The 13,277-nt window shown below is 37.9% G+C and overlaps 1 protein-coding gene across 3 annotated transcripts in view; it reads right to left on the bottom strand.

The window, feature by feature from the left end:
- The window catches only part of LOC144082868 (X-linked interleukin-1 receptor accessory protein-like 2), a 181,180-nt gene that overhangs the window by 134,497 nt on the left and 33,406 nt on the right, over positions 1 to 13,277 (bottom strand). For all 3 annotated transcript variants that reach the window (XM_077610328.1, XM_077610330.1, XM_077610329.1), the window contains exon 2: positions 12,062 to 12,173. In XM_077610328.1, the coding sequence (XP_077466454.1) occupies positions 12,062 to 12,167 (106 nt within the window). In that variant the 5' untranslated portion in view covers positions 12,168 to 12,173. The remainder of the gene's footprint in view (positions 1 to 12,061; positions 12,174 to 13,277) is intronic.

Raw genomic sequence — 13,277 nt, 5'->3', positions numbered from 1 at the left:
AGAGTGGTTGATGAAGTGCGACAATTGAGCAGCTACCTTTTCCGTTACTAACAGCGATCATGTAGCAAACTCTAGCAGTCCTATTTTCTCTCCTGGCATTAAGGCTCTTTTGCACTCTGACACATTGTTCTGAGACCAACGGTTCAATTCTGGGCTTCAAGTGTGGAGATGTTCTACCCATTGATCCGGGTACTCTGGCTTCCTCCCACATCCCAAAAACATGCATGCTGGGCTGACTGAATGCTCCATTTTTTCCCTAGATATAAGGATGTCCGTGAATGATTGTTTTACATGTGCCCTATGATTCACAGTGGCAAAAAGTTCAGAATGTACCCCTCCTGCTCCCCATAGCGGCGATGGGCTCCAGCACACCCGCGACCCCCATGAGGATAACCAGTCCAGAAGATAAATGAATGGAAGAATACCTTACAAGAATTAATTGCTGTCACATTTGTCTTTTTAAGTGTTTAACATTTTTAGCAAAGGTGGTTAAAAAAAATTAGTCGCGTTTATTTTATGACAGTCTGTTCCATTTGTTTTTCAAACATGAAGCAGGTCGAGCTCCACTATTTCTGTCCTACTTTCACTGAATCCCACCTGCCCACTCTTTAGTTAGGGGCTCAGCTCATGGAATGTCCTTTGTATTGGTGGCTCTGACTCCTCAGTCTCACTGCTAGTATAAACCCAGTTGGGAAGCTGCTGGAGCTCCCAGGGCTTTGTTTTTGTTAATTTAAGTTTCAACATAATGCAAATTTGGACACACCAGCATTTCCGAATATGCTCACTGCATAATTAGACCTAAGAGTTTATTTGAATAAACTCCCACCCTCACCCTCTTTTCTTTACTACCTCCCTCCTTCTTACACACACTCCCACTCAATCGATATCGGCTAATAGCTGTGGAGTTTTTCAGACCTTTCTTTTGCCTGGAGTATCTAATTAAGTTAATCAAAACCACCTGACAAGACCAAAGCTGACAAGAAAGTGTTGTATCTGCAATTTGTTCAATAGCTTTTATGATCAGCATAGCTGAGAAGAGCTGGGTACTGATTTTTTTATTATTGCTTTGGTATTTAACAACCAGATAAAAGCAGGCAGAATGGTGATTGAGTGATTAGCCCATCTGCCTCACAGTTCTGTGATCGAGGGCTCAATCCCTGGTGGGTTTCAACCTTCCTATGTGGAGTGTGCATGTTCTGCCTGTGGCTGTTTGGATTTTAAGTTAAATACACTGAGTTATCAGATTTAATCATATCAGAATCTCTGAAATTGAGTTTATAGATTAGTGAGAAAATGGCAACAAATCAGGAATATTTGCAAGCACACTTAGGAAAACCCCATTTATATTATACACATGAATAATTCCAACTATATTTTCTTTAATATGTGTTTCTGGAATGTGCAAGGAAGTTGAAGCAAAAAGAAAAATATATCCCCCAAAAAAGAGAGGAGAAGATAGAGAGCAATATTAATAACTCTCTGTTTTAATCAGAATTTGGTAGTGACCTGGGGGCATCCGCCCCATATTCAAATTGTGCCACAAGCAAATAAGTCAGTTCAAACATGTGTTACTTGAACCATGTCATGTAAATACAACCCTAGGTTTATTAATGTTAAAAATCAGTTTGTGATCAAATTGATGATGTTCAATCAACAGTTTGTCTGCCCCTCAAATTTTAAATGTTAATTCAAACATAAGAGCCGGGAATCTCTGAAGGGGGTGGAAGAAGAATAGTTCCCAGTCCATTAAAATGTAATTAGAGAAAACCTCATTAAAAAGGCAGACAAGAGACAGAGTGAGCCATGGGGGATGAAGAAATAAACAGCTCTCTGCTTTCTAGTTTATCATTCATTCTGAAAGTAAATGATCAGTTTATGTCAAGTAAACACAATGAAGATGGGAAAACACATTGCTGGAAGGATATGTGATTCTAATTAGACAGAAGTACACGGTTTGGCAGCAAAGAGAAAATTGTGTTCGATTCACATTTGTACTTGGGTATATTGAACATATTTATTTCCAGTCAATCAGTCTTTTCACAAAGATCTGGGTTTATGTTTCCCGTCCTCATCTGCCAAGCAGCTCAGAATCAGTGGCTGGAATGATTTCCAAGTGTTTAGAGTAAAAAGGATAGAAATAATTAGGATACTTTCGCTGATCTGACTTTCATTTCTTTTCGATAAGCTTTTTGTTACTCATTGCAGTTGTTCTCACCAAATTTTTAGTCATGGAGAAAAGAAAAAAACACTGGGAAAATAATAGAACTTCTGGGTGTACTTTAAAGGAAATCTTGAATGCAGCAATTAATGCATGGAATGAGTTAGGTCATTACACAGCAAAATGATCATACAACTTGTAATTCTGATTTGCAGAGAAAATACAGAAAACCCTAAGCACAAGGACACATCGCACATAGGTTATATTCATCTTCGTGAGGTTTAAAATGTATATATAATTAAACTTACTTTGATAATTTGTTCATAATTTTCTTTCCTTACATTCAGTCAGTTAATTTTATTTCCATATGTCTGAAATATTTAGCAAAATGATCATCCTGTGATATCCTAGCAGTTATTTTTAAGCATAAGCGGATACTAGTGAAATTGAAAATCAATATCACTCTTCCATCACAATAATCCAGAATGCAGATCATAAATCTTCAAGCTGCCTTCCTTTAACTATGGCGTAAAAAAAATCATGTCCAATCAATAGGATGTTGATTTTGAATTCCTATGTGCATTTATCCAACTATTCATAAACACTATTTTGAACTCATACATTGTGAAAGACATCGACTTGAAAAACACTTGACTTAATGATCAATGCTTTGCCGTGGATGAAAACAAAAGCAAAGCAATCTGCTTCAGCACCCCAACACATTAACAGTATATAACATGGATTCATTTACATTCAAGGTCTAAGGCTAAGGATCTGTAATGGACAGTGATGGTATATATTCCTGGTCTGCTGCTTTTCATTATGCGGGTAATGATTTTCTGTCAAGTTCAATTGTAAATGAAGGAGCCACAAAAGTGAAGGAATAAAGAGTGGAAGGGCAAAAATAGGAAACTCCCAGTGAAACATTACATTACACACTAGGGTTGAGCATCTCCATCACAATGTGATATCCATATATTTATTCATGTATTTATTTCTTGACCTACTTATTACCTATCTATTTATGTCTAAAATGCCTTTCCTATTCCTGCATCCTCACACTCTTGCTACTGTGACAACGAAATTTCCCGAATACGGGATGAATAAAGTTATCCAATCCAATCCAATCCAATTACAATGTGATAATAACAGCTCTGGATGAAGGTCTGCTTGATGATCAAAAAATTATTACTTTACAAAATAATTACAGAAAAAAGTGCCTCAATTGCACTGTACTGCTGTCACTGTACTGCAAAACAAGCTACCCAAAACACAAACCTCATTTCCAATGGTGTCCAACTTCAAAATAAAAGCACACAAAGTAATGCATAGCTTATCATCGTGATAGCTGGTTTTCAATATTCTTGGCACAAAAATGTACACCGATGAGTGAACTCTGGTCAGGACGTTATTTTGATTACCACCAATAAATTATATAACTGCAATAAAGGAATTATAGTATTTGGCTAATCTGGTAAATCCATCGTGCTATTGAAAATAGGAAAATGGTAATAATACATCATTGCCATTACATACATTTATGCATTGATTTTAATATGGGGAATGTATCATTCAATCTGATTATAGAGTCAATAAAAAAACACTGAATGGACACACATCTGGTCCCAAATTATTCAGTGGTAATTACATTGTCAATACACAGCAAGCAATGCAGCATCATGTTGACCATCTCCTTAATAGGTAGACCAATGCTAGCCTTTAATTGTCCCATCAGTCAGTCAAATATTTTAGGACTTTGAGAGCACAACACACAGTCCCACTGGTGCATTTTTACTTTAAGACTCCCTGTGGGTAAATAAAGCAGTGGGTTCATCAGTGTCGCATCACACTCACTCTTTTTAAGCCACACACCATGATTTTATTTTCTACCTGCTACCCCAAGAGCTTCACATATTGAAAAGTCATTTCCTCATCTCTATCCCCGACACTCTCGAGATTCTCTTATTTAACCCCAACCTCTTGCCTTAAATCAATCCTTCTCTTTTTCACTATATAGATGTTTGTTTGTGCATTGCCTTTTTTTGCAATTTTGCAAAAACTCACACACAAAACACAAGATGAATATATGACAAAATTGCAATGCATTACAAATACACATCTGATCCCAAAAAAATATACCTGTAAAACCAGACCCAATCAAAATGTGTGCATTCAAAACCAATCTACGCTAAGGATTAACCCTTTAGAAGCCCACAAATTTGTCAAGATCAAATGGACATGGCTTTCATCAAAATACTTTTCAGCTCAGTTTGGAAAAAGAATAAAAATGTTAAATATAATGCTTAAATGCTTATAAATATTGAGTAGGGATATGTGACTATGTAGTGCAGCTGTTGGATAAAGATACAATGTGAAGTACAGAGGTTTGTACTAGACATTTGAATCAAAGAAACAAGAAATGAAAGAGCAGAACATCCGCGAAAAAATATTGGTGACCTGGAACAGTGATAGTTTGACTTCTTTCTTATGACATACAGGAGCACTATCCAAGTCCTGTCATGTTTGGCAGCAGAGTACAAAGTTCAGACCTACAAAGCTCTACTGTTATGGGCAATGGCAGTTCAGACAGCTTTCTTAAGACAGTGAAAGAGGTCATATTCCAGATTGGAGATTTTACCAACACTGTGAGCTCCCTTGATTATGATTTAATGCAATAATTCCCTAAACCTTTTAAAGATTCTGGGTTTTGGTTTTACTACTTAGTCAAATCACCTTCTAATATGTTTCTGGTGAAGATTCTTACCTCCTCAGGTGATGCAAGGATAAACACGTTTAAATTAGATGTTCTCATTTCTGTTACCTGTGTTCAGTTTTTTAAAAGATATGTATCTTTGAATTTTCTTCTAATTTCTGTACTACTCCTGCACTTGTATTTTCCAACCTCCACCGTTGTTCTTTCTGTCTTTTCTGTATCTACTTTCTGTGCTCTGTGTTAAATTACCACTTGTACGGAGCCATTGCAGACCGTGCTGAATTTAATTACATGCTGGCTGACAAAAAGCACCGTCTTTGGGTTTTCTTTTCTTTTTCCTCTTCCAGCTGCTTCAATTTTCAACTATTTCCTTACTTTCTTTGGAAAAGTTTGTTATTCTCTGATTGTTACTTAAAAGTTTTTACATTCCACTTTGGGGGAACTTGCTTATTGACCTGGTCACAATATGTTCAGGGAGGATCTTAAATGTGCTTCTTACCATTACTGGTATATTGTCCAATGTTATTGTACTCATTGTTTAACTTTTACTGATGGAGAAAAAATGATCCTGTACATGATGTCTTTCCATTGCCAGTATTTCTGATTCCTTTTTATAGTTGGTAAAATAAAATAGTTTAACAAAGCAAATTGCTTAAAAACTAAAAGAAATTGAAGCAAAATATATATTTATGTGTATAAGAAATGAGAATTGGGGTGGGAATTAATTTGTTCGCTGTATCCCATTCATTTTTAGGCATGTGTTTAGTTTATTTTTTTATTTTTTTATTTATAATGCAAACCAGGTGAAACTGATAAACTGTGCATGCCTTGATTAATGCAACTGCCTGAAATTAATGAATAAATTAAAAATACATTTAAAAAGAAGTTTCGGGAGTATGAAAAGGTTGCTGGTTCTGTTTAATAAAACTGAGCTATCAATTTATACATTTCACGGTACTCGGCCGTTTGGTCGCCGGATGTTTGGTCGCCCGGAAGGTTATTGATAATTACCATTTAAAATTGGTCACAACATTTCACTGACCCCTCCTTTTCAAGAGTCCATGTAAATCAACCCATTTGATTTTTTTTCCTTCGATGCAACATATATGACTGCATATGCAGACACAAACACAAACGAACACATTCAGACAGAGGAATAAACACATTTCTCATGCTCAAATCATAGTCCCGCTCCTCACTGTTCTAAGTAATTTTGTTTCCCCGCTGTTGAAACGTGTTGCCACATTATTTAATCAATTCCTTTCCCACATGAGACAACGAAACCCTATTCTATTTAAACAACATACTCCACTATTCCTTGTGTTCCTGCTTCTTGTGCATCTCAGCAAATTAGCCTTAAGATGTGTGCAAAGAGTGACAATCAGGCCAAATTACAGCATGTTCTCTCCCTTCTCATCAATGTCTGGCGAGGCTCGCTATTTCCTGCAGTGTATGAAGTTACTTTCTGTTAGGTCCTTGTTTGGTTATCTTCTCCCTGAGGCATGCCTCACTCGAGGCAGGTTGGGGGAATTGATTTGATTGCAAGTCGGATATCAAATGGGTGGAGTGGCAAGAGCTGGCAATTGCCATCAGCTGCCATTAAAATGTTGCCTGGTCGACTTGTCTGTTTCACACCTCGTTCATTTCTCGCCCTGTTTTTAGCGCAGTAGTACTACTAAAAAATGTACCCCTAATTAATCAAAGGGAATTTCTATATTATATAATACATTCTCAGGTGTCGCTTCATATTATTATTTTTTATCCTGTACTTTAATTCAAAATAGTGCCACTGAAACTGTTGGCTTAACTCAATTGACCTATTGAATTTGACAGCACTTAAATATTGTTGTCTAATTATGTGTTAAAATTGATAGATATCCAGCCACATTCGCTTGTCTTGTGATGGGCAATAAGAAACAGGAAATGCAGCCCCTTTTAAGTGTTAAAAAAATAAATGAATAATGAAAAGTGACAATGCTGCCATTTGAAGACGCTATTAATTGAGACACAGGTCTGGCTGAGCTCTTTTTGGAGTGGGGGGGTGGGGGGTTTGGAATGGGGGGGGGGTGTAGCCTGTATCTGTCTGTCTGTGTGCCAAATTAAAAATCGGATTTTAGGGTGGGTAGGTATGTGTAGAGCAAAACCCCTTGGTGTACGGAGTCAACGCCATGTCAGCTTTTATCAATATTTGAATGCAGTACAAGAGAAGGGATGAATCTTTAATACGACCTTGGAACTCGACATAGACACGGAGACAAGTGAAAAAGAGTGATGGTGACAGAAAGTGAGAGGGACAAAAGGGATTCACAGTCTCGGCACAAATAGGTTAGACGTTTTGATTGTGTTAAATATCATGTAGTAGAGTGGCATATACAGTTGGATTGGAATATGTTTGAAATGCACATGTTAGGTACTAGACATTTTTGTAACAAACAAGAACTATACAGTCTACTATTCGAGACTAATGGTATTTTTTTTAGGATATCCCTTTTTTCCGCCCTGTTCCTTAAAGAATACTAACTATGCAAGTAGATGCTGCAAACAACTGAAAAAGGAAAATATATATAAATATATGATAACTCTGGCTGGACATGGCATTGTAATGTATATCAATTGATACACATCTTCACAATTGGAATTTATTCTTTGTAACGCTCACGTCGCAGATCAGTCTGCAAAGCAGCTGGTTAGTAAGCAAGCCTTTGCTAATATTTCTTCTAGGTCTTTTGCGAGCTGGAGAACACCCACTTCACACAGACGGCCTGTCATCTTTGGCTTAGAGAGGCAACAAATGTGCAGTGTGGTAGTTGGTGGGTGAGCACTCTCCAACAAACACACATGCACAGTTGAATGTGGGGAGAGCTGTGATGATATGACAAACATTGCATCCTGCTCAATGTAATTAGTGGGACTATTTCAATTCATCTAATTGACTTTTTCACGTTGTTATTTTATTTTGGCTCAAATAAAATATATAATATTAAAAAAACATGTGATTGGGCAGAATGGGCAACATTGGTAGTCCTACAGATTTCTGATAAAATGAAGAAAACAACGTTTTCTCTCATTTTCATGCAATGCCAAACCAAAATTATACACCTTTGCAAATCTATGGATATAAATCTAACGACTGACATTTTCTAAAGAGACACGAAGAAAGGATAAATGAGTTAACTGGATCTTCGTGGTGAAAATAGCCTGCAGTGGGTGATACCCACTGGCACATGTCCAATGGACATATTGAGAATTGTCAAGTCTTAGTGGACATTTGCAATGTTATTCTAGTTAGTGGTTGAATTTATTTCTCCCTTCTGCCCTTGCTGGAATGAAGATAAGGGTCTTATCTTATCTCTGTTCACCTTCTCAGGTAATTTATTGCTTTTGTCTCGGATGATGAAAGTGTTAAGGTGTGGTATAGACCATAAAAAACTAAGCGGGTTTGTGGGACAGATTAAGAGGAGGTAGGTTGATGCTGGCAAAATCTTGAAAAAGAAATTATAAAACTAAAAATATAAAATGTGCACCTCACCACAGAATGTGTAGACACTGCCGTGATGCCAAAACTGCCATGAGCTGCTGGCAAGATATTTTGTTTGTGTGAATTTCAGTTGAAAGTGCTCTACTAATTAGCAGTGGAAATTGTTTTAATTGCTCCTTTGCTTAGTCATTGAAATATAAAGTTAAACTAAGATGGCTTTCCAGCAGAACTTTTCGAATTATGTTCCAGTGTAGCAGTCGATATTATGGAAGGAGAACAATGCATATGTCTTGAGAAATTAGTTTGGTTTTGTTTTCAATTACTCCAATTTGACCATTATTTTTGCTACCAAATGTACAAATTAGTGTTAGAAGTGAGCCGGAACCATTCGAGCTGAATTTGGGCGGGAGGCACAGTGTTCACTGGACTGGCTGCTGGCCGGTCATGGTTAAATGGTCCCTCCTCTCATTTTATGCATCTCTCATGTTAAAAAAAATTGCACACTCCTATTAGCTAACATTGCGTTTCTGAATGTTCTTTACATACCAAAATACTCCTTGTAGCCATTTTTCATCCTAAATGCCATGTGATTGAATGCAAATACCTGTAGCCCTTTCCCTCTTTAAATTAGATTGTCTATGACAAGAAAACATTATCATGGAAAACAATTTCAAAGACAAACAATGCTAAAGTGTCCTTGAGCCAGACACGCTTGACAATACATATACACAATGCACCCGGATGTTGGATATTATTACCATTTATGTTGTGTACCATTATCACCGCCACGTCTGTGTCTTTTATTTCTTATCATGGCATGTCCTCATTTTGCCTACTTCAACAAGGTCTAGTGGAGAAACTGACACGAGAAAATTGTAGTTCCTTTCCACATGGTGTGTCCAGTTAAAGACACCTAAGCAGCCAGCGAGCCTATCTTTGACTGGATGTAGCAGTCGCCCACATAAATGTCCGCTTGGCTCTGCTCTGATCACATAATTGCTTTCTACACACCTCACCCACACAAGTGCACAAATACTCGGAAGCGAGCAGAGCGAGTACATATACTAGAGGTCCACACCACTGGCCATAACACACAACATGCACAACAAGCATGCATGTATGCCTGTGATCTTACGCGTTTTGAAAAATACCAAACTACTCCTACCAGCTCACCACCTACACAGTCCAGTTTTAGTGAGTTTACAAGACACTAGCGCAAGGAAACCAGCCAAAAGATGAAAAAACAAAGTAAAACCAACCCATTTTCTCTTTGCAAAGACAAAACCAAATCCTCCCTTTAACGGGATATTTACACGTTGAAGGTGAAGAATATGGAGCTTGTCTTATGCGCAATGCAAAGGATATCTAAAACAAAACAGGAGGCTCGAATGACCTTACTTCAACCCCTGACATCATTGTTATTTCAAGATAGGAAGGGGATGTGAGCATTTTGCAAACTCGAATATTAAATTAAAGGTACATGAAAGTCTGTTAAACTAAAATGCATGTCCTGAGGGGTTTATAGTCAGCGGATACCTCTTCGAAAGAGAAATATTACATAACTACTGAGAGAAACATGAATATCAGTTAAAATATTAGGTACAGTACACTGCACCTGCAGTTCCATTTATCACCATATATGTCAGGGCATATTGTTGGGGTGTTGGTTGGTTTTGTTATGCCTTTTTCCCTGTGGGTCCTGTCTGCGTGCTTTTCCCCTCGTGTCCCTCTGGGCTTCCCTTCCTGTTGTAACCAGCTGCGTGTACTTTGTGATCAACCCTTGTCTGTCTATTTAAACCCATGTGTTTGTTAGCCATTGTCAGATCGTCTGCTATGTTTACTTCATGCCAAGTTGCCCTGCCATGTTCCATTTTTCTTGTTTCCCCATGTCTTCCCGTCAGGTTTGGTTTTGTGATTTGATTTCCAAGTCCATGTTGTTTTCTGAAGAATTCTTCCTTGGTTATTATAGTTTTGTTTGGGCACTCTACGTCCTTGATTGATTCCCTGCTTTTAGGTCTAACCACGTTCCACGAATGACTGAATTGTGACAATATATTTTATTTCTTGATTTCTTTGGTCCAACATCCAACGTCTCAAGAGAGGAAAGCAGTGCTCCAAGACAGTGGGGAAGGGGCACTGCTGACCTCGCCTCGGAATGTTATGAATTGATGGGCCGAATACTTTGAAGACCTCAATTTCACGACACGCCTTCCCATGAGGTAGCACAGCCTGGGGAATATGAGGAGGATTCTCTGACACGCCTCTGCAATATCGCGTGGAAATCGGAGAGAGTGCCTCTGAATTGGCAGACCAGGATGGTGGAACTGTAGGGTGTGTTCCAATTTTTTCCTATTTTAGGGTCTGCTCATTTGACCACAAGAACATGAATGTCCACTGGAATGACAGCAGTAAGTAGTGTGTCGGCAACAAATGAAACCAGTCAGTAAAGCGGTCAGGGTCATACAATAATTTGAATTTAGTACAAATACAAGGGACACCACGGACACCCTGTTTCAAGCACCATTGTTGGACAGGATAACATTGAATGATGCACTTGCAAGGCCAGGATTTCCAACGTGTTTAATCATTTGCCTTCATTCTTTTTCAAGGCTCACTCGGTGTGAAATTGTAAAACAGTAAGCTACCTCTAAATTAGGTTGCGATGCTTTCTGTCCGACAAATATACTAGAGTCAGTGAAGAGAGGGAGTAAAGAAATTTGAAACTTTAATTCACACAGTCACACGTCTTAAAGCTTAAATATCACTCTGTCACAAACAAATATTTGTTTAACTACTTTACTTCTGTTTTACTCCTGCACTTTCAGTTTCTAGAAAGAAAACAGACTACTTATGTTGAACTTTCCTGAAAATAAAATATTTTAACGTGTTATTTTAAATGTTTCCGAATCAATTGCAAGCCATTTCTTTTTTTAACTTTACTGAACTGTGTTTTTTGCGTAGTTACACACCAAAAATTGAACATTTATTTTAGCTTAAAACTCTTGCACAGCCATCTGATGGTGTGGGGGTTGACTCGCCTGACTTCAATGTGGCCAGGCGCAGGCTCGATTCCCGCTGGTTGAGGTATGATTGTAAGTGCAAATGGTCATCTGTCTCTCTGTGTGCCTTATGACTGGCTGGCGACCAGTCTCGGGTGTAGTCTGCCATACATCCTGAATCAGCTGGGTACTACAGCACCACTCAACCCTTATGAATATGTGCGGTACGGAAGATGAGTATATGAACTCTTGAACGGCAAAAATGTTTGTTTATCTGTTTTATAATCACAGTTCAATCATTTCATTATCATAGCATACCACTTTTACTGAAGTCACACAGTGCTGATTACAAGGCTACACACGAAGCAGGTCCACCATTGTTAATAACAAATGCAAATGCAAAAATCACTTTTGATTGTTGGGAGCCAAACTCAACATCCAAATCACTGACAGCAAGAACCAAGACACCATCAGAGAATTAAATGGAATTTGTTAAAGGAAGCAACACAATAGCCAAGTCAAGAGACACCCAAAAAGCAAGGGTGGATAAAAATGAGGAAGAAAAGAAAGGTGGTTAGATTGAATAGAAGCTGGATAAAGAAGAGAGGAGAAATATGATAAGTGTTGCTCCCAGAAACAAAACTGAGAAATTCTGAGTTTAATTACATCACAGACCAATGAGCATAACAACCGGAGGAAAGTATCTGTCCTACCAGAGTTCCTTTTGGAGATGTACTTGACATCATCACCGTTTCCTGAGGCAAGCAACGCAAGGATGAGAAGGAGAAAGAGTGAAGTCTTCATTGCTCTCCTCTCCATTGGGACCTTAAGAACAAACAGGACAGAAATGTTATACGTAAAACACCATGCATAATTCTGTCACTCTTCCAACTAAAACAAACAAAAAATTATCATCAAAAAGAAGTTAAGTTCAGATGTAAAGAGGATTGTCCTTCTGACCATGGCCACTTGGCATACCCCACTATATTTCATTAAATAATGTTTTATTCAGTGATGAGTTATGTATGACCTTACGTTGATACCTGCATCTAATTAGTTAAACATAGCTTCACCTCTTTAAAGTGAAATTTCAGTTTGGGGCACAAAATTTAACCAAAAAAAATGTAGCTTGTTTTTCAAAACGTTCATATTTTTAATGTATTCCCTTGACATGCCAGGACTAGAAAAACAAATATTTGGAATAATCTTACAAAATGACAGGGCTGCAATTAAAGGTTAAATGTTGCATCACCGCAAGGTTTGTCAGGGTTGCGAGGTCTTGGAGCCTCTCCCAGTTGACTTCGCTAAAAAGAAGGCACATTATACTCTAGACTGGTCGCCTGTCAGTTGAAAGGTAGACACAGTGACAGACAACTACTCACACTCACAATCATTAAGCCACCAAGTGGGAATTAAACCCAGGCTACCCGTACAAGACAGAAGAACCACTGCACCATCAGTTGGCAAAACCAAGATGTATTCATTCATTCATTAATTTTCTTTACCGCTCTACTGGTATTGTTTGAGCCTATCCCAGCTGATAAATAGAAATTCCATCGAATAATAATGATCTGAAAATGTAGTTTCAATACATTATTTCATCATTTTTCATCTGGTAAAACACCAATAGGTTTTGATCTTGTTTGAAACACTTGATCCAAACCCATATGTATCACTAAATATAATATATATAATATATACACATAATTTCCCTTTAAAATAAACAGAGAAAAAAAGAAAATACACTTACATACACACATACATGCACAAACAGCCTTTGAGTAACCTGTGGCGAATCCTATCGATTTTCTTATGCTCATACAAACACGCTGGGAGGGTAAAGCTCCAAACAAAGGGTAAAATCAAAGAAGCGTTGGCATGCAAGCGTGCATTCCACTGTGTTCTCCATAAATATGACAACAGAAACAT

Source organism: Stigmatopora argus, chromosome 9, assembly GCF_051989625.1.
Source record: "Stigmatopora argus isolate UIUO_Sarg chromosome 9, RoL_Sarg_1.0, whole genome shotgun sequence".
NCBI classification, from domain to species: Eukaryota; Metazoa; Chordata; class Actinopteri; order Syngnathiformes; family Syngnathidae; genus Stigmatopora; species Stigmatopora argus.
This window is presented reverse-complemented; position numbering and strand designations above follow the sequence as displayed.